The 26,425-nt window shown below is 41.7% G+C and overlaps 1 protein-coding gene across 3 annotated transcripts in view; it reads left to right on the forward strand.

Annotated features, from left to right (window-relative positions):
* The window catches only part of IPO9 (importin 9), an 82,668-nt gene that overhangs the window by 1,970 nt on the left and 54,273 nt on the right, over positions 1-26,425 (forward strand). For 2 of the 3 annotated variants that reach the window (XM_033918454.1, XM_033918455.1), the window contains exons 2-10: positions 4,891-4,952; positions 8,398-8,540; positions 11,390-11,591; positions 14,810-14,898; positions 18,166-18,252; positions 21,919-22,038; positions 22,779-22,879; positions 23,482-23,540; positions 25,665-25,816. In XM_033918454.1, coding sequence (XP_033774345.1) covers positions 8,430-8,540; positions 11,390-11,591; positions 14,810-14,898; positions 18,166-18,252; positions 21,919-22,038; positions 22,779-22,879; positions 23,482-23,540; positions 25,665-25,816 — 921 coding nt within the window. In that variant the 5' untranslated portion in view covers positions 4,891-4,952; positions 8,398-8,429. The remainder of the gene's footprint in view (positions 1-4,890; positions 4,953-8,397; positions 8,541-11,389; positions 11,592-14,809; positions 14,899-18,165; positions 18,253-21,918; positions 22,039-22,778; positions 22,880-23,481; positions 23,541-25,664; positions 25,817-26,425) is intronic. The other variant, XM_033918453.1, reaches the window with a different exon arrangement.

Consider the following 26,425-nt stretch of genomic DNA (forward strand, 5'->3'; position numbering starts at 1 on the left):
TCACAGTAGGAACTGAATCAGGTTCCCCCATTTCCCAGGCTGCCATACTAACCATTAGTGGAAAGGAACAGGGGAGTTATTACATTACAGAAAAAAGAAGGGAAGTCCTAAAAATTGCTGCCAAATATAACTGTACTGCCAACCGAAAGCACTACTGCGTCCATCAGATACAGAAGGGCCACAGAAAAAGATGGGCAGTACCAGGCCAGTGTATGAAACAGGGTGCAGACACTTTTTCATGGAGAAAACAGGACTAGGGGATAGAGAGAGGCAAGCAATGCCAGAAACCTGGCTCAGATCCATTTGTAGGGTTGTGCTCTGAACAGTGCATCTGATCACTGCAATATATCTAGTAGTCCTGAACATTAGGGTTATGGATCTGAACCCGCAATTTGCTTGCAGAATACTATTGATCATCTTTGAACGCTGCCTCCTTCCCAGGAAGCTGCTCCTGCCCCCTCAGAAGTGTTTCTGCTCTGCAGTTTGATTATTTTGGGTTATTTTTTTTTGTGTGTGTGTTTTTGGTTGGAAGCTTGGTGCTCAAAGGTTCCCACTTTTTTGGACCTCTGCCTGGGAGAAGATGCAAACTCACACTGTGGAAGTCTTCTAGCTGGATCAGCCGTTGGGACACCTAGCTAGCCAATCTGCTTTTGTATTTTGTGGAGATCAGGGGCTGCCCCCTGTGTAGCTTTCGCATCCCTGATTTATCAGGAGTTTGAGCGCAGGCTATTTGGCTCCTTCCCGGCTTGACTGAGATTAATAGTAGGCCGGCTGCATGGTCCTCTCCCCCTTTGCAGCGTGAGGCTTTCTGGGGATTGAGGTGCAGTCTGACATAGGTTGGATTGGCAGCCCGAAGACCAAGTTTTTCCCATGAACCTGTGAGGCAGAGTTCTTCTTCATTGGACTCAGATGCACTCCTAAGCTTGAGGGGTGGGGTGTTTGTTTCCAAAAGTGAAATTTGAAGGTTCTGCAGCCAGAGCCAAGGCCCCCACCTCTAAAACCTTTCCCTGCATGTTTTGTACCTCAGGGAAGTCCCCACAGGCTGTTTTTGGCATAATTTTGCTGGCAGAAGCCTTCTTGGATTTTAAACTGTCTTTTTTTTTTTTTTTTTCTTCTAAAGCCTCAAAACCCCTTGATTCTACTTAAAATTAATAGGGATGACCATAGGCCTTTCTATCCTTGTATCATGCCAAGTTTGCACTGGATGATAAGCCAAGGAGTGTCCATATCCTGTGTGCGTTTGAGCTTCTGGGAGGGGGGACAGGAGCCTTGGCTTCCTCTGATCCTACAGGGCTGTAGGTGCAATCCCAAGGGAAGAGACCCTTATCAGAGCCCTCTGAAGATGCAATGTCTATGCGCAGATGCGTGGTTGCTATGGAGTCAAGAAGGACCTGCTGGGGTCCTTGAAATCCCCAATACAAGGCTTCACCTCAGATTTTGTGAGCCTTATGTGGAATGCCTGTTTGAACTGCTGAGGGTCCTCAGTGTGACGGAGGTGGTGGCACGGGGGATCTCCCGTTAGGATATGCCAGAGCCACACAGACTGAAGCTTCAGAAGCAGATTTCATACCTAATAGAGTCCTAAGGGGTAGCATTATCTGTTGGTCCTGGGGTTGAGGATGACAGCCATAGAGGTGGTCCCTTGGGCGAGAGCGCACATGAGACTTCTCCAAGAATCTCTCCTCTCTCACTGGTCTCCTCTGACGGACTTGCTTCAGCAACCATTTCTGTGGTTACTGGAAGCAAGGAACAGCCTGTGGTGGTGGCTTTAAACAGCTTCTCTCGCAAATGACATGCCTCACCACCTTTCCTCCTTTACAGTTTGGGGGAGTTTATTGCAATGGACACCCAGTTCAGGGTCATTGGTTCCTGTCTCAGCAAAAGAACTCAGAGCCATTCGGCTAGCAATAGAGAAGCCTCTGGAAGGCAGAACAGAATTGTAGTGTTATAGATTTTTTTTCCCCTGTTTCCCTCCTTCCAGTTATGTCTGTTATTACAGTGTTGCTTGATTGTTTTTGTACAAACTGAGGGGGCAGGAGCAACTTCCTGGGAAGGAGGTGTCAATCCACAGATGATTGACAGCATTCTGCAAGCAACTTGTGGGTTCAGATGCATAACTATAACATTCAGGACTACTAGACACATATACAAGAAAGAAGATTATCGAAGTAAGAACCTAATCTTTATATCTGCATCATGTGGTACCCTCAACAATATGCTATATTGCTTTCCTCTTTCTGGGTCATTCATGAATAAGTTGTTGGGTTGCTTTATTTTTTTTGTAACTTAAGTTTTCATAATTCTATATAACAAATAATAATAATAACAGCTTATATACCGCAATACCGTGAAGTTCTATGCGGTTTACAAAAGATTAAGCAAAGGTACAAATTGACTGACTTCAAGAGGGGAAGAAGAAAGAGAAGTAATTAGACAGGAAATTCATTGTTGAGGAGAAAAGTGATCAAAAGGACAGTAGGTCGCTATTGAGAGGAAAGAGATAAGTAGATCAGTTGTCAAGATGTTTTAGGAACAGGTGTGTTTTTAGACGTTTCCTAAATTTCTCATAAGTAGAGGGCGAAAGTAATTGTTCTAGGTCTTTACCCCATGATGCTGCTTGGTGTGAGAGAAGGAATTCATGGTGTTTTTTCAGTTTGCAACCTCTCACTGGGGGGGAAACGAAGTTGGAATGTGAACTTCTCTTGTGTCTGTTGGTTGAGAAGGAGAAAAGGTCAGTAATGTATTTGGGGGCAAGTCCGTGTAATGCTTTAAAGCAGAAACAGGCAAATTTGAACTTTACGCGTGCCTTCATCGGCAGCCAATGTAGCTGCCGGTAGTAGGGTGTCACGTGGTCAAATTTTTTTAGTCCAAAGATTAGTCTGACTGCCGCATTCTGCAACAGTTGTAGGCGTCGCATATTTTTTGGGGAAATTGCCAAATAGGCGATGTTACAGCAGTCAAGCAGGCTTAGTACGAGGGATTGGACTAGGATTCTAAAAAACCGATGTAACAAAATAAGCTTTAAGGGAGCTGAGTTTCCAGAGAGTGAAAAATCCCTTTCTGATTAAGGAATCTACTTGGTCTTTCATGGTTAGGCAAACCATTTGAGATCTAATTAATAAATTTCTTTAACACATTAAATAAACAAGCCACATTATAGAGAAAAAAATCAGACCTAATCAAAGGTAATAAATTAAAATAATTTACATTTAGCAGGAAACATACATTCTTTTTATCCCCAATACCAATAGAACCTGAAAAAAGAAAAAAAATATACACTTTTGCCCCGAAGAAAGCTTTCTAATGCTGGCTTTTATAAAGCTGTGATAGAGGTTTCTACTGTGGGCTAGAGAGGTAAATGCTCCAATGCTCTAGAATTCCTATGAATGTCGGGGCATTTATCTCACCGGCCCACGGTAGAAACTTTTACCACAGCTTTGTAAAAGGAGCTCTAAGTGAGTTGAATCTAAGAATATATAAAATTTGTTCTCGTAAGTAACTAGACATTAGCAAGGGGACTTAAAAAAAGTCCCACCCAACAGAAAAAAGTTTTGCTTTCAAGCGAAGGAAAGCCTTCCATCTCAATTGGGTAGGTCTAGAAATATCAAGGAACACTGATATTGTCTGACCACAGAAAGGCACCATTTTATTTTTGAGAAAAAAGTTTTCAAAACTAACAGCCTTTGTTCAGGTGAGGACATAGAGATCAGTAACATAGTTTTAATGGCGTTAAGGTCCATTGAATACAGCACACAACTGATTACTAAGTTTATTCCCCCTGTTGAATGCCAATTTGTCTTCTGCAAAGATGGAAACAGTAGTCTTTATCCACAGATATCCAGATTCTATATAAGCTGCTGATATTTGGACACCAGTTCAAGATGTGTGCCCAACTTAATTGGCTAATGAACCAATTAGTGCTGATAAATTGGGTGCTAATTAGCAGCAATTGGCACCAGTGTTTTGCACACCCATCTTGCTACGCACTATTCTATAACAATGTCTGCCCAATTCCCATAGCGTGATCTTATGAATGGGTCAAAAATTGTGGATCAGGTGAATGAAGATTACAATGGCATGTTCAGATGAACAAGGCACAAAGTCTCTTATTGGTAAAGATACAATGTAGTGGTTCTCATATATGAAGAGACAGAACCCGACACAGTCCGTGTTTTGGAAAACATTCCTTCCTCAGGGGTCCGGGATGTTGTGATACTTTTGCTATCAGTTATTTAACTGAGTTACACTTCCCCCTCCGAATCCGTGGTTTCAGCATCCGCGGATTCGGTTATTCACGATATTTTTTTTTTTTTTGGGGGGGGGAGTTTCATTTCGGACCTTCCCCGCCTCCCAGCCTTACCTGGTGGTCTAGTGGGCTTTCGGGGCAGGAGCGATCTCCCTACGCTCCTGCCCCGTGTAGATTGCTAATAGGAAATGACTGCCTTGAGCTCCCGTCTTAGTCTCGAGGTCAGTAATGATTATGATGTTGCAATTTAGTATAGCAGTGAACACTGGGGGTGAAATGTTTGGGGGCGAAAGATCCCAGGAGCAAAATGTACCTGGGGTGAAACTTCTAGATGCCCTAGGAACTTACCCGTGCTTGCTTTTTTTTTTTTTTTCACAATAGATATCATCAAAGTGGTTTATAAACAATATAAAACTGAAGGAAACAAAGGATGTGTTAGAAAAGGTCAAATATAGTAGCAAAAGATGACAACTGGCAACTTTCAGTTTTTTATAGGAAAAACAAATCTAAAATGTTAAAAAGAAATACAAGACCTAGCTGAAAAAATGGAAGCTCGTAACACCGATATCTTGGAAATATAATACAGTATGCAGCATTTAACCTCTAATTTCAAATGCTTCACTCAAGTTTTGCTATTTTTTTAGAGTTTGGTGTTCATTTAGCAGAGCTGACAGTAGATCCCCAGGGAGCTTTGGCCATTCGTCAGGTGAGTCTGCCAGGAATATCACTGAAAAAGATGATTGCAAACATGTTTTCATATAAAATGGTACACAGTAATCCTTCAGTATCTGCAGTGAAATGTATTAAGCAAGAGCATGAGCTGCTGGTAGATCTAATACATTCATGTTTTCTTCAACTCTTCTCATATCATTTTATGCTCTGTTTTCTTCATTGGATATGAAGTGGTCTTTCAACTTTTATCTAATCCTGTAAGATTAATTGAAGGGTGAGGCTAGTGTCATGATCTCTGGGTTAATGCCCTACCTCAAGAGTGTCAAACCTGCGGTGATGGGACAAAAGCGTGCCGGACAAAGCCGCGCCAACATTTCAGCCCAGACAATTGTGCGCAACACTGTAAAAGTTAATTTTAAAGAGCTCCGACGGGGGGTGGGGGTGGGGGGAACCACACCAGTTTACTTAATAGTGTTCGCGCTGCCGTTGTGGGGGGTGCAACCCCCCCCCATTATACAGAAGACTTAAGTTTTTCCTAAAAAATCAGGAAAAAGTTGTTTCCTCTATAATGGGGGGGTTCCAACCCCCCCCCCAACGGCAGCGTGAACACTATTAAGTAAACTGGTGGGGTTCCCCCCCCCTCGCACACTCCGTCGGAGCTCTTTGAACTTTTCCGGCGACGCGCTGAAGTCTTGCGCCCAATTGTCTGGGCTAAAATGTCGGCGCGGCTTTGTCCCGCGCGCGAATGACTGTGAACCAAACCTGTAGTTCATGATCCTTATCCAACTTATTTTCTGCGTCTTACCTAAGTTTTGTGCTGCATGCAAAGTTCTCCTTTAGTTCTTAGCACCATCGCATGATTTTTTGATGTCGCAGCTTAACACCAGTTGTTGTTTCTTCAGATGGCAGTCTTGGGTGCCCTTAAACTATACCAGAAGGGGCAGCACATCATGGTGTCTAACAGCAATAGTGATAGCTCCTGCTCTTAGCAGTAAAGGTTCCAGTGAGGAGGTTAAAAGAACTGAACATTGAAGCAACAAATAGTTTTTATAGTGTGTTTCTCGAGTCCCCTTTCTATCAAAAAACAATGATGAAGTGTTGTATAATACTATAATGCAAAAATCCTTTGTGGCTAGTATACAAATTTAATGCTAAGAACATAAGAATAGGCTTACTGGGTCAGACCAATGGTTCATCGAGTCCAGTAGCTCTTTCTCACGGTGGCCAATCCAGGTCACTAGTACCTGACCAAAACTCAAGGAGTAGCAATATTCCTTGCTACCAATCCAGGGCAAGTAGTGGCTTCCCCTATGTCTTTCTCAATGAGACTATAGACTTTTCTTCCAGGAAATTGTCCAAACCTTTCTTAAAACCAGCTACGCTATCCACTCTTACCACAACCTCTGGCAAAGTGTTCAAGAGCTTAACTATTCTCTGAGTGAAAATTTTTTTCCTCCTATTGGTTTTAAAAGTATTTCCCTGTAACTTCAGACTGATTCTAGACCTCGTCAGTCAGTGTGGCTGTGAAGGTGCTGCACTTCTGCATGGAGACCATTTGGTAGGTTATAGTGGCGGTGGTATCCCCCTTGGGAGAAATCTTAAGTATATAAGCCAACCAGGGCCTTAGGCTCTTCCCTCTGTATCCTGGTTGGCTTGACTGAGCTAATCAGGGCCTTAGACTCTCTCCCTTGCATCCTGGGATACAGAGGGAGGAGCCTAAGGCTTTTGGTGTCTCAGCCAATCAGGGCCTTAGGCCTATCCCTGTGCATCACATAATGCACCGGAGAGGGAAAGGCCCACCATTTTGGACAGGCAGGCCTCAGAGTAGGAGGGACTTAGTATCTCTCCTGCTCCCAACTTCCTTGAAAGGGATGGGGGGGGGAGGTTCAGGGGATCTCTGATGGCAAGAGGGAGTGGCTATTCCTCCTGCCTTTTTTTGGAGGGGGAAAGGAGGGAGGGTAGGGGTTGTTTGGGGGGGGGGTGTCTGGCGTAGGGGTGGGCCTTCAGTAGCAGGAGGGAATGGGCATCCCTCCTGCCATTTCGCTGCCGCAGAGTGGGAGGCCTGGCAGGAAGGAGTGGGCATCCCTCCTGCCTTTTTTGGTATGGGGGATTCCCTGTGCCGCGTTTGTCGGCAGTCATCGGGGAGAGCTGTTATCAGCAGGGGAAAGTTTTTTTTTTCCTAATGGGGCAGATATTGTGCACGTATAATATGCACAGCATCTGTGCCTGTTTTTTTAAAAAAAGTTTCCTGCCCAGCTGAGTGGCAGGAGGTGGCTTTCAGGACTTCCCCTTCCCTTGCCGGTTCTGCGCATGTGTGAGAGTTGCTGTCAAAGCAATTAATTGGATGGGAGAGTTGGGGATTATGACGAACCTCCGTGCAAATCATTTGCATGCAAACTTTTTAGTGCATCAATAGCTCTTTTTGAATCGGCCAAAAATTGGATCAGAGCAGACCCACACGGTCTTACCGATCCTCTTTAGTTCATCTTGCCCCTCATGTCTTATGTTTTTCTTGATCTGATAACTGCCTTGTTGGCTCATCTAGAAAGGTGGTATAACAATAATAATAAAATCAGAAATAGAACTCCATAATAGAATAAAAAAAGCAAAACAGGGGAAAGATAGTGTGGGGAAAAGGAAGTGTAGAGCAGCGAACTCTAGGTTACATGTCAGCCACACTAACCCAGGCCACCAAAAGCCCAGGTGAAGAGAATTGTTTTAAGGGCCACCTTAAATTTCATCCAAGAGCGTTCGAAGCATAGAGTTAAAGGAATCAAGTTACAAAGAGCAAGTACAGAATCTGAAGACACCCCGCAAATGCCCAAAATACATGATATAAGTCCAGGTTTTTCTTTGTAATTTCGGAGGGTTCGACTTAAGGTCTGTCTCATTAACATTATTGTGCTGAGCGTGGAGGCCTTTGCGGGGAGAGAAGTGATTCAGTTTTTATGGTGGCTTTTTGGTTTGCAAAATTTAATTGTTCTTCAAGTCAGAAGCTCTGTGATATTTAAAGTATATACTCAAATACAAACCAAGATAACCTTTTTCTTCTAAGGTGGGGGTGAAAGCATGTTAATTCTGATATAAGCAGAGGGTTTATATTCAAGCATTTCTCCCCTTACCTCCTTCTCCGGGGTCAGCCAGTGCAGGGCCTTGTGCATCTACACTTGCTTAAGGACTGCCACCCTCTGAAGCAAGGAGGAGGGCAAGGGAGGACTTACTGGACACCATGGGGGGAGGGGGGAAGGAGATACAATTTTTTAATGTGTTTTTGGTCGCAAAATCTGTTTATATTTGAGTATATATGGTAATTTTGTTGCAAAATCATGCTAGAACAGATAAGGACAATGTGCTTGGTTATGGGAAAAAAAAGATTTTATAATTCAGAACAGCTTGATAGTTTGTAGTTTTATTTAGTGCAGCTTATTGTCTTTATAGCCATGAAACATGTACTGAATTTACTGTTGACTCTTTCCCAGAGGTTTGTCAGCCATTCTGAGAGTCACTTTTCATGTGGACCTACATTGTTTTACAGCTGGCATCTGTCATATTGAAACAGTATGTGGAAACTCATTGGTACTCTCAGGCAGAAAAGTTCAGACCCCCAGAGACAACAGAGAGGGTAAGAGTTCCATTTTTATCAGTCATAGTCATGTTGGGTTAGACTTTTTTTTTTAAATACTTTGCTTTGTTTGCACATTTTTTCAAATCTAATAGATTTTAGAAAAAAATATACAAGGAGTTGGCAATGTCTGCTCATCTGTCCATCCTATGTCAGGACAAAATAGCTCTTGTTCAAGCCAGGCTGGAAGACTTGAACAGAGGGGCCAAAAGAATTACCAGAATGGGCTCCCTCTCCCAATATGACTGGACAAGGGATTCCATTCTGTAAATTCAAATAAAGCAGACAAGGAAATCGTCTTAATAATCAAATTCATATTTATTAATGCCTTTCATGTCTGGTGAGAGACATGCACATTACCCATTTTTCTGTCCAATGGAGAAATACAAGACAAAAGATATTTGTAATGTATGTGACATCATTGTAATAATTACCATATGTTTGAATACCATGGCACATTGATCACATGACTTCTTCCCATGAATACATTACATAAGTGTACACGTAAAACCTAAATTTGCCAATGTTAAGCCTAGTTTTAAACCCAGAAGGTGGCAATATTTCACTTTTCTATCCTTATGACTTCTGTACGTGTTGACCTCTGGGACCATACATCATTTCTGTGCAAGCCTGGTTTTCGCTTTTCTGGGAACCCTATCATGCCTTGTTCCATACATCCTCTGCAGCTATAAATAAACAATGGATTTTCATGATTTCACCTTTCCTATATCAACCACAAATTAACCCCTGAAAGTTCTTAACACAAGCTTTTTCTTTGTCTTAACCTTGCGCATGTTAGCATGTTTTTCCCTCTCTAACTGAGCTATTTTTTCTTTCTGAGAACTTCAGCTTACAAAAACCTTTATATTTTTATTCAGTTTGATTCCATCATAGCCAATTTAAAATAACCTTTTATAGACAGTTCCACAATTTACCTGTCTCATTTACCCAAATGATTTTAATGTTAATCCTTGCATGCATTTATTTTCCAGTTCTAATTATTAATAGCAGCTGGGCATGCCCATAGTGCCCACATATCTTCAATAACATTTAACAGAATGTGGTGAAATTTGGCATGTGAGGAAAACAGGTAAAGTAATAAGTTTGAAAATAGACCAAATCAAACCAGAATACCTGAAATAAATAAGTTTCCCTATCTAAAAAAAGTCCCAGCCTTTTTCTGTTGGCGAAAGATGCTACAGAACCTGGAACTTATATTCTTGACTCAAGACTTGTATACAGTGAAACATAGCAGTTAGGAAATTTTTCTTTTTCAGCCCTGCCTTTCCTGTTCTCTACTTTCCCAACCCCACAAACTTCCCACATTCAAAAACTGCCCCCTTCTTTTACAGGTTAGAACTGATCCTCTATATATTTAAAAAAGAAAAAGAGGGGGTAACTCAGGTTCAAATCTCTTTATACCCACTGATATTCTTTGTGACCTTGGGCAAATCACTTATCTCCCATTGCCTTAAGTACGCTCATGGGAGTAAGTATTTGAGCTAAAATAGAGCAATTGATATTTGTACGTTTTTCCCAATCTGGATGTTTTATTGTAGTGATTATCAGAAAAATCTAACATATGCAGTTATTAATAACTAGTTGTTTAGCCCGTTACATTAACGGGTGCTAGCAGCCCTTCTCCCTTACTTTTACCTCCTCCCTGTCCAGCAGCACCCCTACCCATTCCCTGCTCCCCCTATATAGCAGTAGCCCTTCTCCTTTTATCTCCCCCTGTTCAGCATCACCCCATTTCCAGCTCCCCATATCCAGCAGTAGCTCTTCTCCTTTGCAGGAGCCCTTCTCCCTTCCTTTTACCTCCCCCCCCCCCTCCTCCCCCCCCTGTCTAGCAGCACCTCTTCTCTGCTTCCCCTATCCAGCAGTAGGCCTCCCTTCCTGTTATCTCCCCCCCCTGTGCAGAATCACCTCTTCCCTGCTCCTCCTGTACTGCAGCACCCCCTTACCTGCTCCCCCTGTCCAGTCCGGTGATCTCCAGTCATCAGGCTGGCTCCTGCAGGGAGTCTAGTTCCTGTCCGGTCCCTGCCAGGCGTGCGAGCCTGCTCCGCCCCCTCCCGACCTGCCGGGAGTATTTGAATTAGACCCGACGGTTCCTGTTGAGGGAAGCACTCCTCACCGGACTCAGCGGTGAACTCCAGCCATCGGGCCGACATCCGCCTTGTTTTTTGTTTTTTTTTTAGTTGAAAGACGCGGCGGTGGCTCCTCTCATGATCCCCATCTCCTCTCATGATCCCCTGCGGCGGGGGGACTTCCGACGCAGGCGGGGATCGTGAGAGTAGCCACCGCCGTGTCTTTCAAAAGAATTATAAGCCGCGCATGCGCACTTCCTATGTGTTGCTACAGCTCACGGAAAACCGGCACACACTTAGGAAATGTGCATGCGCGGCTTACCATTTTATTATATTAGATGCGAAAAGCCTTTGGAATCATTGTTTTCTGCACACTTCATGATCCTTCATAATCCTTTCTTTGGAGGGCAGTTGGTGTTTTGTAGCTGGGAACTTTATGTTTTCCCCGCCTGCCTGGGACGGTTGGTTAGGGGAGTTAGGCACCTTTTCGATGTGTAAAACGTGGGCCTTGATTGTAGCGCAGATATCTTCAGAAATAAGTTGCTTGGTAGATGAAAGTTAGTATAGTCTATAACAGTGATATTCATCCGTCCTCAGGGACCACCTGGCCAGTCGGGTTTTCAAAGTCTCTGTCATCCATATTCATTGTGGATATCCTGAAAACCCGACTGGCCAGGTGGTCCCCGAGGACTGGGTTGAATTAGAGTATTTGTTCTTTTTACCTTGGAGAAATGTGCTTCATTTTTTTTTTTTTCTTTACAGGCAAAAGCAGTCATTAGGCATCTTCTACCAAATGGACTGAGGGAAAGTATTAGCAAGGTGCGTTCCAGCGTGGCCTATGCAGTTTCGGCTATTGCACATTGGGACTGGCCTGAGGCCTGGCCTCAGCTCTTCAATCTGTTGATGGAGATGCTGGTCAGCGGAGACCTAAATGCAGTTCATGGAGCCATGAGAGTGCTGACAGGTACATTTTCTAGATATTTGGAAATGGTCCTGCTTTTATAGTCCCAAACAGTTTTGCTCTTTGTGAATGTTTGGCATATTATGCTAGAACTCCCAAGATTAAGTAAATGCCTTTAAATCCATGGGGTATTATTTTAATTCTAATTCTCCATTATTTTGTATGCTGCGTCCATTTGTGATGAAGGATAACATATATTTCCATTGGTCTTGAATAAAGGAGACGTTCTCCCCCGCCATAATGTTTTTAATGGAAATATAGCATTATACAGTGCTTACTAATATAAAACTTATACCTACTTTATAGTATCCCCCTCTGACTCTGAGTGAAATAATGTGGTTAGTGGGAACTTCATCTAATCCCTGTTTTCCTCCATCTCTAGTGTTGGGCTATCACTTGTACACATCTTAGAGTTTCAGTTCAAAGCCCAGCTTCATGGCTGAAGGGTATGTACCATGACTCCCTTTTGAACCCAGAGCAAGTACAGTATCTCTTGAGCTAACCAGCATGTGTCACTGGTGTGTTGATGGAGTGCGCTCTTTCTCCCTCTCTCCAATTTGAGACCATGCCCGCTGCCTCAGCAACACTTGTCAGTTTGTTGCCCAAAAAGCAGAAGTCTGCTGCTAGATGTCAGTCCTGAGTCTCCTGTGTATTAGTTGTATTAGTGTACTGTATATATTAGTGGCATTGTAGGAATAAGTAATAGTAGCTTGCTTCTGATCCTTCTGACTGACTGTCTTTTGACATTGATATATATGATGTGTAACGAAGAATAATAAACATGCTGAAATTTTAGCAATGGTTGTTGCTCAGATGCAGTTCACTCATGCTTGAATGATGCCTATTGGCGGAATTCAGCATGCTAACTATGAATCATTAGCTACAGAGAATGCAAAGTTTAAACTGAAATACCAACATTTCTCTTCTATGACACCACCAGAAAAAAGATCTGTGCAGTGACAGCGCCAACTCTTTGGAATTCACTACCACACCGCCTGCGGGAAGAAACTGCTACTGACAAATTTAAATCAAATTAAAAACATTCTTATTTAAAGATGCCTACGATTTTATAACTCTCCTACTTGCAAAGAATAACATTGAAGGAAAAGCAAATCCCTCCCACTGTACTTGCCTTTCATTGGTTTTCTTTCCTATTATAAATTGTATTTCTTCCCCCTCTCCACATGTATCAGTTTGTATTGTCATTGTTTGTCCTAAGTCATGTCACCCCTTTGATTTTAAAATTTTATATTTTACTTGCCTTGTGATAAGGTTGAAAAGGTGATGACGAAAGCTAATAGGATGCTAGGTTGCATAGGGGGAGGTATGGCCAGTAGGAGATATTTATGCCCTTGTATAAGACTTTGGTGAGACCTCTTTTAGACAGATATAAAAAGGATAGAGTCAGTCCAGAGGAAGGCTATTAAAATGGTGCATGGTCTTCGTCATGAGGCATATGGGGACAGACTTAAAGATCTCAATCTGTATACTTTGGAGGAAAGACAAGAGAGGGGGAGATATAATAGAGACATTTAAATACCTACATAATGTAAATGCGCATGAGTCAAGTCTCTTTCATTTGAAAGGAAACTCTGTGATGTGAGGGTGCATAGGATGAAGTTAAGAGAGTAATCTAAGGAAATACTTTTTTACTGAAAGGGTGGTAAATGCATGGAACAGTCGCCCGGAAGAGGTGGTGGAGACAGACTGTTTTTGAATTTATGTGGGCTTGGGACACGTGAGATCTTGGCCTTTAACTGCCATCATGTTTCTATGTAAATTTAAATAAACTTGAAAACCCAACACTAGAGATAGAAGAAAGCGGAGATTAGGTGAAGTTCCCACTAACCAAATTATTTCATCGACTCAGAGAGGAATACTATAAAGTAGGTATAAGTATTATATTAGTAAGCATTTTATGATGCTGCGTTTTCATTATAAACATAATTGAGGAGTTGAACAGCTTCTCCTTAGTTAGCCGCCTTGCCATTAACAATATGTAACTGACAGTCCATGGACTGTATAAACAAGGTAATGAATAAGATAATCATCCAAATATTTTATTTATTTTTTCTTTTTTAGTTCATAACCCAGTAAAAGACAGCAGAAAAAGATCTTCATGGTCCAACCAGTCTGCCCAACATGGTGACCAGAGCCTTGCCTTGTTGGGCAGACTGGATTGACCGTGAGGGTCTTTTTCTGCCGTCATTTACTGTTATATATTTTTTAGTTCATATCTGGAGGATTAACGTATTACTTTGTTTATAAAGTCTACCGGTCTTTATCGCTAACTCATACTGTGCCTATATTGTATTATACGTCTTATCCTTATTTGTAGTCCTTACTCAACTAACATATTGCTAACTTATATTATGTATGTAAACTTGTAACCCGTTCTGGGCTGTTTGGAGAGAACGGGCTAAAAAGAAAATAATGAATGAATAAATAAATCAGTTAAGCATTATTAATGATAAGGCAGCATAAGCATTCATAAAGGAGGACATCATTTGATCCAATTAACCTCCATACTCTGTGACAAAATCCTATTTTTTTATATATTAAAAAAAAGTGTGGTTTATCCTGTATATTCTAATTGTATTGCCCAGTTTTCACCAACATCCAAATATAAATAGACAGTGACACTTATCTGTAATGAGGAGCTCCACAGTAGTTTGTCTCTGATGCTAATACAAATCTTCAAACACTCCAGTCCTCAGAACAAAACCTTTTTCAAGTCTCTCAGTGCTTGATGATTTCCCCTGACATAGTCCATGTTTTGAAGTACTGTCTGAAATTCAAATTGTATAATAATGTCCCCTTTATTGTATGCTCTCGGTGTTGAGGCATTTGTTAGTTAGCCATCATTGCTGCTACTACTATTAATTATTTCTAGAGATGTCTAGGAGATGTATGCAGTATGCAGCAATGTGCATGGTCATAAAGGAGATGGTTCCTGCCCAAAAGAGCTTACAATCTAAAAAGGCAAGACAGATCATTAATATGTGACTGATGGTCCTTTTTCTACAAGTAGAGGTGGCTTCTGGCAATTTAGTTTCTTTCATTATAATAAAACATTTTATGCATTTTTCTATTTTGAGATCTTGACTATTTAATTATTAACAGATAGACCTTTTATTTATTTTTATATAAAATCCATGAGCAATTTAGCCACATTGCTAGATAATTTTGCCCCATCACTGTTACAATTTCTTCTCTTTCAGAGTTTACCCGTGAGGTGACAGACACACAGATGCCACTTGTTGCTCCAGTTATTCTCCCTGAGATGTACAAGATTTTTACAATGGCTGAGGTACATAGGAGAAGCTATTTCCTACTATGCAGAAAAGAAAGCTTGAGAGTTCCTAGCTGTCAGTTCCGTGATCCCTGCACCAACACAAACAACCCAGAGTCCTTGTTTTCCTTGCTAAGGGAGAGAAAAATCTTCACATACACATAAGGATCGATGTAAATACAGTATTAATTCGTAGTATTTTCCGATCGCCACTTCCTTGTACTAAAGTTATGGTTACACCATCAGGAGCTGCTTTGACACGCTATCTGGCTAACAAACTACAGCTGAATGCCTCCAAAACCGAACTCTTATGGATTATAAAAAAAAAGTACCAAATACACACGCTCAACTCTATCTTGGGATTCCACCTCACTAACAGCAGCAGATCAGGTCCGCAGCCTAGGAGTAGCATTAGACGGCCACCTGTCCCTATCCACCCACATATCTCAAATACCTCCTTCTACTACCTCCGCCAACTAAGAAGAATCAAACCTTATATCTCCAAACCTGACCTAGCCCAACTCCTCTACGCCTATGTTCTCTCCAGGGTGGATTACTGTAACTCCCTATTTAATGGAATGGCCAAAAAAGATCTCAAACGCCTCCAGCGCGTACAAAACGCAGCAATCCGCCTCCTATACAACCTCAACTGCCATGACTCTATCTCCTCAGCCCTCCGTGCAGAGCACTGGCTCCCGATCAACCAACGCTGTGCTTGCAAGGACTTGGTGATAGCACATAAAAGAATCTACACCACCACCCCAGCATACATAGGATCCAAGCTAACCCTGTACACCCCCACCCGCCTCCTCCGCTCTGAAACAGAGAAGCGCCTATGCATCCTCCCAGGAAGGTCTCTACTGTCAGAAACCGCCCGCAAATTCTCCTACAGCCACTTCATCCCCCATCTCTGGAACCAACTCCCCCCACAAATCAGAACTCTCTGACCTTCCTGAAAGCAGTAAAGACCCTCCTCTTCAACTGAAATTCTAACTGCAAACTACCCCTTGACCCCCTTATATTCTCCCTCCTTTCTGCACTCTCCTGTACTTAAGTTGCTGTATAGTCTTGTACTGTTCAAAATGTTTTCCATTGTGAATGTTGGCTTGTAACCCGTTCTGAGCTACTGGGAGGATGGGATAGAAATTGAAACAAATAATTTGGTGTAGCCTGACTTTAGTACCAGGAAGAGGCGGTCAGAAAATACCGCAAATGATTTTCAGCACCCTCCGGCACCCCAGCTGCCCTCTCCTGCCTTCGAACAGCCCCTTAAACCACATGCATGGTTTTTCAAAATTTGCGGGTGTTCCTGGAACGGAACCCCTGCAAATTTCGGGGGAGTACTGTAATCACAAAGGCTTTCTGAAGGCAGAAAATGGTTAGTTTAAGTGCAACTGAATTCTCAGATCTGTCTTGAAGATTCTCTGCAAACCTCATGCCTTTTTATTAGGATTTAGATCAAAATTACACAAGCAGTTATCAATAAACATCTGATCTGATACAATACAAAATTAATTCTCATTGCCTTTAGTCAGGCTATTTTCATGTCAACAAAAACCCATTACCATGGAGGACAAAACCAAAACATAGGCACCAGAATTTAGATGTGATCAGATGTGATGATGTAAGATGCATAAGAGTCATCGCTAGTGCATCACATAATAAATAATATTTAATCCTGCATATTTCACTCTGCATCTAAAGGTCATTCTGTTTCTACATAGCTTAATAACGTTTACCCTCTTTAATTCCAAGGTTTCTGCTAATGTCCAAGCAGTTTTCAGTCAGCACTAGTTTCTTATCGAGGAACATAGCAATGAAAATTATAAACATAACATTTCATTCTTGGAGACAGTCAAGCCTAACACTCCAAAGGATTTAATTTTATTTTCATGACTTAACATTTTACAGTGTAGCAAAACCCTGCTCTCGCAAATCTTTCATATATATATTTTCTCTGATGGGGGAGGAGAGGGCGTCTTCACTTATTCTCTGCTGGGCCTATCACTAGCCCTATCCACTTAAGCTTCACCTTGTTCCTTCCATTCATCAAACAAGGACAGTGGCAGTATTGCTCAAGAAATTCCTGCAAATGACTTAATAACGCTAGCTCCTTCCCACCTCCCAATACCACTTCCCAATACCTTCCCGATTCCCCAAAACAACCTCATCTACTCTTTATCTCCTCTAGAAATTACCAGATATCTTCATGTAATTCACTTTTGTAATTCTTTTGTAATCCGCCTTGAACCGCAAAGCAATGGCGGAATAGAAATCTCTAATGTAATGTAATAGTCCAAGTGTCACTTTAAAGGCATTATTAAATTTGCATATGCTATGACAATGATCATAGGTATACAGTGGTACCTTGGATTACGAGCATAGTCCGTTCCAGGAGTATGCTCGTAATCCAAAATGCTCGTTTATCAAAGTGAGTTTCCCCATAGGAAATAATGGAAACTTGCTTTGATACGTTCCCACCCCCCGAGGCCAGCGGCGCTGCTCTATCCCCCCCCCACGAGAACCGGCATTGCCCCCCCCGAAGGCCCCCCCTACGATCCAGCACCCCCCACCGCGATTGGGCACCCCCCCCCCCCCCCGCTGCTGCTTACTGTCATCTGGGCACCTGCATGTCCTGTGCGTTAGTGTCGGTGCCCGAAGATTGGCCTCCTCTTCTTGCTGGGCCTTGAGCATGCGCAGATGCTCAAGGCCCAGCAAGAAGAGGAGGCCGATCTTCGGGCACCGGCTCCAACGCACAGGACATGCCGGTGCCCAGATGACAGTAAGCAGCGGCGGGGGGGGGGGGGTGCCAGATCACGGGGGGGGGGCCGGATCACAGGGGGGAGGGTGCCAGATCGCGGGGGGGGGGAGCGCTTGTAAATCGAGCCATGCTCGGTTTCCGAGGCTCCGATTTTGCGAATGTTTTGCTTGTCTTGCAAAACTCTCGCAAACCAGTGCACTCGTATTCCGAGGTACCACTGTAAATGATATTGAAATATTCTGTGTTAAAAGGCTGTTTCTAAACCCCAGCTAACCATTTCTCATTATACTGCTGCACTCCATAAGGATAGCACCATATGAATATAGTATAGCTGGAAAGAACAATTTTTGTAAAATTTGCAAAAAAGCTATTAAACTTATTTCAAAAATGTAGTCCCCTTGCTCACCACCTTCACCACAGTGGTGGACCAATCCAAAGCAAATTGGGCTGCAATGTGAGAACTTTGTTACAGACAGTGTAGCTGTGAATGTTGGCAGAAAGATGATTTTTTATTTCTCCCTTAGGTATATGGCATTCGTACACGGTCACGTGCAGTAGAAATTTTCACCACCTGTGCTCATATGGTCTGTAATATGGAAGAGGTTGAGAAGGTAAGAATAATAGTGATCTGTCAATACAGTCACCCAGATGAAGAGGAGGATATTCTGATGAAGGATTTTTGGAAATGCCTGTTAGAGATGGAAATTGTCAATATGTAGTTAAGTGAAACATGGTGTGAATGTTAATTGGGTATAGAGCGTTACTTTAACATTGAGTTACCAACTCCCTGTTTGTTATCTTTTCGCTAGAAAAGTGGTCGCTGCCCTTAACAGGATAAAAATAGAAATGGAGAACTCTTTGGCACTCCTCCAGACCAGTCCAGACCCATGAGTATGTGCTGTCTTACCAGCAGATGGAGATGAGAACTATCGACTCAATGACAAGGAGTTGACTGGGTTTAAAAAGAAGCAGCTTAAAGCATACTTGGTTACGATCAAAGCAGTTTCCATATTATATATAGGTGCTTATTTTGTACTTGGGGCAATGGAGGGTTAAATGACTTGCTTAGAGTCACAAGGAGCTGCAGTGGGAATCTAACCTAGTTCCCTAGATTCTGGGGCTGATTTGGTGTGTTTTCTCTGTGGTTTGAAACACATAGTGGTGCCTAAACTAAGCTAACTAAACTAAAGCTTAACTTTGTATACCGAGTCATCATTCTGAGAAGGCTCGACTCGGTTTACAGCCATTAAATAACAGGGAATGATTTACAAATGATCAATAGAAGATAATAGCAAAATTTCAAAATGTTTGGCAAATAGAGTAGTTTTTAAAGATTTACGGAAAAATTGAAATGAACTGGAACTCCTTAAAAAAAAAGGGGAGATCATTCAGAGTTGAGAGAGTTTAAAGACCAAAGATTGACTGAAGATCTTGACTCCTTTAATCCCTTTTTTAGAAGGAAGGGAGAGTTTAAATTGTTGGACACCTCTTGCAAAGGAGAATCAGTAAACATTCCATTCCAAAATAAAGGAATAAGAGGATTAAAGATACCATGTAGAATTTTAAAAGAAATACAAGCGCATTTAAATTGAATTCTAAAATAAACCGGGAGCCAATTAAGATTCTGAAGCAAAGGGGTCACATGGTCAAATTTACGTTTTCCAAAGATCAGCTTCCCAGCAGTATTCTGAATTAATTGTAATCTATGAAGTCAAATTTTTGTAATGCCGAAGTAGATAGCATTACAGTAATCAAGACGAGATAATATAATTGATTGAACTAAGATAGAAAAATGATTTGAATTTTCTTTCGATTTTGATTCAAATGCCTTGAGAGCCTTAGGGAGCTTTTGTTGAAGGATGTCACTCTCAAGACAACCTTCATAGTGATTATTTGTTCTCATTGACAGGTTTCAGAATGCTGTCTTGTAGAAAGCCTTTTTTAATAATATCTAAGGAAGGCATGGTGGTTAGGATAATCCTTTTATTTCTCCCTCCACGCATCATGTTAATCAGAGTATCTTCCAGTTTTCAGGGAATCAGGCTGCAGGGAAAAACATCATTGCTTAGATGTTCAGTGCATGCTGCACTGTTTTCTGAAGACAACAGAAGAATACCAGTCTAATAGGCTGTGCTGTTCAGTGGACTAGGAGAGGAGAAGCAGCTTCTGGGGCAACAGTGGCCTGTTGGTTAAGGAAACTATATCCTCAGCTTACATTGTGCATGGTTGAAAGCACATTTGTCGAGAAGTCAAGCTTCTTTGGTGGAGCATAGTCTTGTTTTACCATAGGAAATTTGTAGGGCAGCTATTTGGTCATCATTGTAGGCTGGATATGCAAGACTGCTGGGAAGTATTCTTTGGAACTAGAATGTTGGCAGGCTTTGTCCGAGTCCCTCCCTCAGTTGGCACAGCTTTGGTACTTTCCCCACATCTGGACTGGTCTGGAAGGATGCATAAATGATTAATGTTGTTGTTTAGACATGTCTATGTTATATGTGATAATTGTAGGGAAACAAGATTTTATGTATGTGATATGGAAACTGCATAGTTGTATGCGGTATATAAATTTTTTAAATAAATAAATAAAATAAATAGTTTTCTTTACTTTTGGTTTTCTAAACCAGTCCAGAAGCTGCCCTTTTTTGTCTGGGAAGAAGAGCAAGAGCGAAGAATGAAATTGTCTCTCTCGCAAATGGAGAGGGCTTGTTTCTAGTTGCTATAGTGTGTACAGTAGTTCATTTTAGCTTTAATGGTTTTTCGGTTAGTTTGTTCCCTTGTTATGGGGGAATGGTTAACCTTTTGCTTTGTTATTGAAATACTGACTGTTTAGTGACTGGACCTTATACTTATAGATGACATCATTGAGTCTATAGCTCTGTCTATCTGCTGACAAGAGGGGTGTCTGGTCAGAGCAAAGAAAAATAGCAGGCAAGCTAATTCTGCAAAAGCGGTTCTCGTATTGTCTGTCCTTTCTTCCTGTAGCCTAATTTAAGTGAAAAACAAAACAATTTCTCCATGGATAAGCAGGATATAATCATCTGCATATAGATCAGTGGTTCCCAACCCTGTCTTGGAGGACCCTCAGGCCAATCGGGTTTTCAGGATAGCCCTAATGAATATGCATGGAGCAGATTTGCATGCCTGTCACTTCCATTATATACAAATCTCTCTCATGCATATTCATTAGGGCTAGCCTGAAAACCTGACTGGCCTGGGAACCCCTGATATAGATGTTATCAAACAGTACCAGCTTAGGTCAGCTCTCTCAGAGCCCATAAGAGCCTGGAAAGGAAACTCCAGAGTGAGAGGGCATAAAATGAGATTAAGAGGTGCTAGTCTCAGGAATAATCTAAGGAAATTTTTTTTACAAAAAGGGTGGTAGATACACGTAATAGTCTCCCCGTAGAGGTGGTGGAGACAGACTGTGTCTGATTTTAAGAAAGCATAGAATAGGCACATGGAATCACTTAGGGAGAGGAGGAGATCATGAATGCTGTGAATGGGCCATCTGTGTGTGAGTGCCCCTGCTTTTGTGTCCACTGCTCCTTTCCTCTGTTGTATAGCTGTGAAATGCTTCAACCATAAGGCAGAGGTGGGAAGGATTGTATGACTGGTTCATCTTGCTGTCGATGGAGAAATCCTGTCACAAAGTAACTTTACTTATTCAGATTACATATTTGTACAAAATACTGATGTGCATTTAATTTTTAATTTGAAGAAAACAGATCATGTTACATCTTATAAAGAGCTTCATTGGTTGCCATTGTTTGCTTTCCCTTCTGCTCATGGTTGGTCATATAAGAGATTTTTACAAAGATTACTGTCTTACCAAGCAGCCAGTTGGGATACAGAGTTTCGCAGGCTATTATCTCTTTCTTCCTCTTAGAAAATTGTTAACATCTAGTTTATTTGCAAAATTCCTGGAGAATTGACTTGTTAATCACTGAGATTGTTCAGTCTTCTTAGTTTGTTAAACTGTATAGAACTGTAAGGTTTTGTGGTATACAAATGTGATTTTTATTTTCTGCTGTGCTTGTATATACAATACTAGCTATGCCATGTTATGTTATATCTTACCATGCTTTAACTGTTTTGCCATCTCTTATCAGATGATGTCCTGCCATATCATGTTTGCCAACACCCTGTATAAAAACATATAGATATGTATGTAAACTTGTAACCCGTTCTGAGCTCCTCTGGGAGGGCAGGATATAAAACCAAATAAGTAAATAAGCAAAACTTCAGAAAATTGCATCTTTTATCTGGATTTTCTCTAGGGTGCAGCTAAAGCCCTGATTTTCCCTGTGGTCCAGCAGTTCACAGATGCCTTTGTTCAGGCGCTGCAGATGCCAGATGGCCCTACTTCAGACAGCGGACTTAAAATGGAAGTCTTAAAGGTAAATGCTGGCTTTATGATGCACTTTAGAAATACAATAGAGTTAGTTGTGCATATTGGATTCATTAATATAATTGAATCATGAAAGGTACTTGGTACAGCTTCCCCACCCTCTCAGGAAACTTGAAGAAAGAAGTTAGCTATTAGATGAGTAGACCGATGAGATTTTGTCTGCTGAACACCATTTTGAAGGAGCTTTGCCTGATCTCAAAGGCGATATTCATGCACTGAATGAGGGCTAGAAACAACACCGAGGCTCAGATTCTTGAACGAAAAGCACGCGCCAGTATCGGTGGCCACCTTAAAAAATGTCCGTCGGTTGTTTCAATCACGCTTCGGTGCTGGTTTTGGAATCGCGTTTACACGAAAGATAGGCACCAGAAATGTAAGCCAAGGTTTTCCAGGCCTACATTTCCGGTGCCTATCTTTGCGTGGATTGCACCTATTTAGGCACTTTAGGCTGCCCTAACGCCACTTCTGGTGTTGGCAATGCCTACTTAGGCGGCTTAGAGCACCTACATAGGCACGATCAGCGCCAATTTTCTAGATGCCGGTATGAGCCCCAAATCTCAGTTAAAGACGCCATTTGGATGGCATTTTTAACGGCGGTATGGGCCCCTATCGGCGCCAGTTCGAGAATCTGAGCCCCAGTGTTCTCTCTTGTATTGTTCTTGTAGTTGCTTGTGTTTCTCATGCATTAATCTGTTCTTTTACTCCTCATTCATATGCCTCCTTTTTCAGGCAGTAACAGCTTTAGTGAAGAATTTCCCCAAGCATATGGTTTCTTCCATGCAGCAGATTCTGCCCATTGTGTGGAACACACTAACAGAAAGTGCGGCCTTATATCCTTTTAATGACAAGTGTGTTTTTTTTTTTTTTTTTTTTGGGGGGGGTTTCCAGTGGTTATCTAGTAAACATCTATTTCTTTTCTTTGGCTCAAGCTGTGTATAAATTAGGATGAAAAAAGGTCAGTGGCACATATGATCTCTCCTAATTGTTAGTTAAATGTAGTAATTCAGAAGGCAGCTCAGGGAAGAAACCCCTAAATCTTTAGTCAGTTCAGTAGCACGGTAGCCCTAAATATAAAGGTGGACATAAGTCCTTAGTTTTTCATTCCTGCAATCTTTTCCAAGGAGAAATACTATCAAATTCTTCTCTTGTTTTCTTCAGTTCATCAGCAGAAATGGTTGCATCATTCCTTAGCTCTGAAAGACTTGCTGTGAAAACGGTGGGATCTGCTTCACTTTAGCCTAAATTATTTTTCATGTCAGAACTGTGAAACAATAAATTGATATGCTTTGATTAATCAAGTTTAAATAACAGAGGAAAGCTGTTTGAATAACAGGAAAGTTTGAATAACAGAGGAAAGCTGTTTGAATAACAGGAAAGTTTAAATAACAGAGGAAAGCTGTAAGCTGTAATTTTCCTTAACATATTTCTGCACCTACGTGAGGACGGAAGTAAATGATACAGAGGAGGTAGAAGATCCTGTAGATTCTGATGGTGAGTTCTTGATTCTGTTGTCTTCCATCCTTGTGCATGTGTGGGTTAGTTGGGGTTTGTTTTTGGGGTTTTTTGAGGACTTTAATGACATACCAAGCAAGAAAAAAAGAATAAAACCTCAACCCAGATACAAACATAACCAATCTAGGAATAAAAATCCAAACCTACACCCACGACCTAATTAAGAATGACCTTAGCAGGATTCATAGAGAAACTGCAAATCAGCTCTAATTATATATTTTATATTTATTTATTATTAATTATATATTTTATATTTATTTATATATTTTATACACGTCTCCCTTAGTATTCGCGGGGGATAGGGGCAGAGCCAGACTGCGAAGTGTGAACAACCGCAAATAACTTCTTGACCTTCTCTGACCCGCCTACCTTCCGCCTTCCCCCCGGCATCCCGGCCTTACCTGGTGGTCTAGCGGGCTTTCGGGGCAGGAGCGAACTTCCTATGCTCCTGCCCCGTGCAGATCGCCAAAATGACTGCCATGAGTTCCTGTAGTCTCTCGAGACTACAACGGGCGCTCACGGCAGCCATTTCCTATTGGCGATCTACACGGGGCAGGAGCGTAGGAAGATCACTCCTTCCTCAAAAGCCCGCTAGACCACCAGGTAAGGAGTAATCTGTGAAATGCTGAAGGTGGGGAAAGGTCTTAAACTATGCTTTCCTCCCCCCCCCCCAAAAAAAAAAAAAATCACAGATAATCGAAACCACGAATAGGGAGGGGGAAGTTTTATATATTTATTTTAAATTATGCCATTTGATGGAGGGTTAAATATTCTGAAGCTGAATTTCTGATTACTGTACATTTGCTGATGTATATAAATGGTACTAAAGCAAGCAACGCCGAGAACAAAATAAATGTGAAAATAGATGATAACTCCTAAGAGGGTGTAGTCTTGGGAAATTTACAAAGCCAGGTATCAAAAGTTTTATAAATTACACAAGTGTATAAGGATTTTCAGAAGATAAATAATTTCTTATGTATTTGTGGTATCCAAGAGCACATGTTGCAGTGAAAGTAATGCTCTTTGGTGGCTAATCATGACTTGCTCTATAAAACACTCATTGGCCCCTGTTTCATAAGTGACAAACCAACCTCAGTGTCCCTAGCAGAATCAAAATAACACTTGGGAATCAACACTTCCCGCATCGATGCAGTCTGTTGCTGTGGGCAGAAAATATTATTCACTTAAATTGCTAAAAAAAAAAAAAGTTTATCTTTTAATGGTAGTTGGTGTCTTCTTTGGTCCAAATGCTGGTCTTGTATAGCATCTTGTACCACTTTTAAGTTTAAAGACACTATTTAGAGCTTAGAAATTGCACTCACCAAGTGCACTAAGTTACTAAGCCTGCACTTTTCCTCTGTTGCCATCAGGACCTCTGCAAGAACCTTCCTTTGTTCCCATTCAGTGCTAAATTACAGTGTCAAAAGCTTCTAGAGCAAGGGTGTCCAACTTGCGGCCCGGTGAAGTATTTTGTGTGGCCCCGGTCGAGGGCGATGCAGTGTTTTCCTTTGCTGCCCCTGGGTGTTTACCGTCTTGCCAGCTCCCTCCTGTGTCTTACTGGAGCATTTTTCGGCCAATGCGGCCCAGTGAAGCCAAAAGGTTGGACACCACTGTTCTAGAGCAACTGTGGATTCTGCATAGCCTTCTGCTACCCGTGACAATCCCTGAGCCTGCCGGTGTCTCTGATTTCAAAAGCTACACTTGCTATCCTGCGCTGTGATACAGAGAGTGGGCAAGCTGATGATAACAAAATAATCCTGATGTAGGTTACTGTATCTGAAAAACCAGCCTGCTGACATCTAGTTTGTGCCTAATCGTTAGTGTAGCAGCCTAAGAACCAGGGAAATCAGGTTTGATTCCCACTGTAGCTCCTTTGGACTTAGGGCAAATCACTTAACCCTCCATTGTCTCGGGTACAAAATAAGTATCTGTATGTCATATGGAAACTGCTTTGATTGTGACCACAAAAAGGAGGTCTATCAAATCCTATCCCTTTTCCTTTATGTATTTGGTAAAACTGCTTACTTGAAATTTATTTCTATACTGCCTGAACAGATCCAGCTGTACTTTTTTTTCTTCATTATTTTTTTTAATCATTTCTAGGTGAAGTGCTTGGCTTTGAAAACTTAGTGTTCAGTATCTTCGAGTTTGTTCACACGCTGCTAGAAAACAACAAATTTAAAAGCACTGTAAGAAAGGCACTGCCTGAACTGATCTACTACATTATCCTGTATATGCAGATCACAGAGGAACAGGTGTAGTATTTTTCTGATGCTATATCTGTACTTGTTTAAAATGGTAGAGTTTTGTGTGGCTGGTAGGTATCTGCTGTTCATGCTGGCATGTGGAGCAGGGCTGCTAACTTTTGCAGTTCAAGGTCCCTTTTCTCTCCTACCAGCTCCTGCACATAACAGGCACTCCCAAGTTCACTGTCTTCTTGCTGTTTACCTTTCTACACTCGCTCCCTCGCACTTAGTCACCAAGTTCTCTCTCACTCATTTACCTCTCAAATGAGGATGGCTGGAATGCTACACAGTTCATTTCTGTAGGATGAGCAGGTTAAATAAGCATTGAGATAATGGATCCACACTTCAGCTGATGGTGAGATATAGAAGGGAAAAAACACGGGTTCCTGGATTTGGTAGTTAGAGGAGAGAGAGCACAGATTCAGTGATTTGTTTGGGATAAGTGGAAGCGCATAGGCTAGCTGTTTGGATTAGTAGGATAGCAGCATAAAAACATTTCATCTGATAATTTGAATAGGCTAGAATGGGCTTTGACGGCAACTCCAGTAGTTGGAAGTTGCCATCAAAGCCCATAGTCTTATGTCCCAGAAATGCCAAAGAATTTTTGAATCCCTCCTC

Source organism: Geotrypetes seraphini, chromosome 13, assembly GCF_902459505.1.
Source record: "Geotrypetes seraphini chromosome 13, aGeoSer1.1, whole genome shotgun sequence".
Lineage (NCBI taxonomy): Eukaryota > Metazoa > Chordata > Amphibia > Gymnophiona > Dermophiidae > Geotrypetes > Geotrypetes seraphini.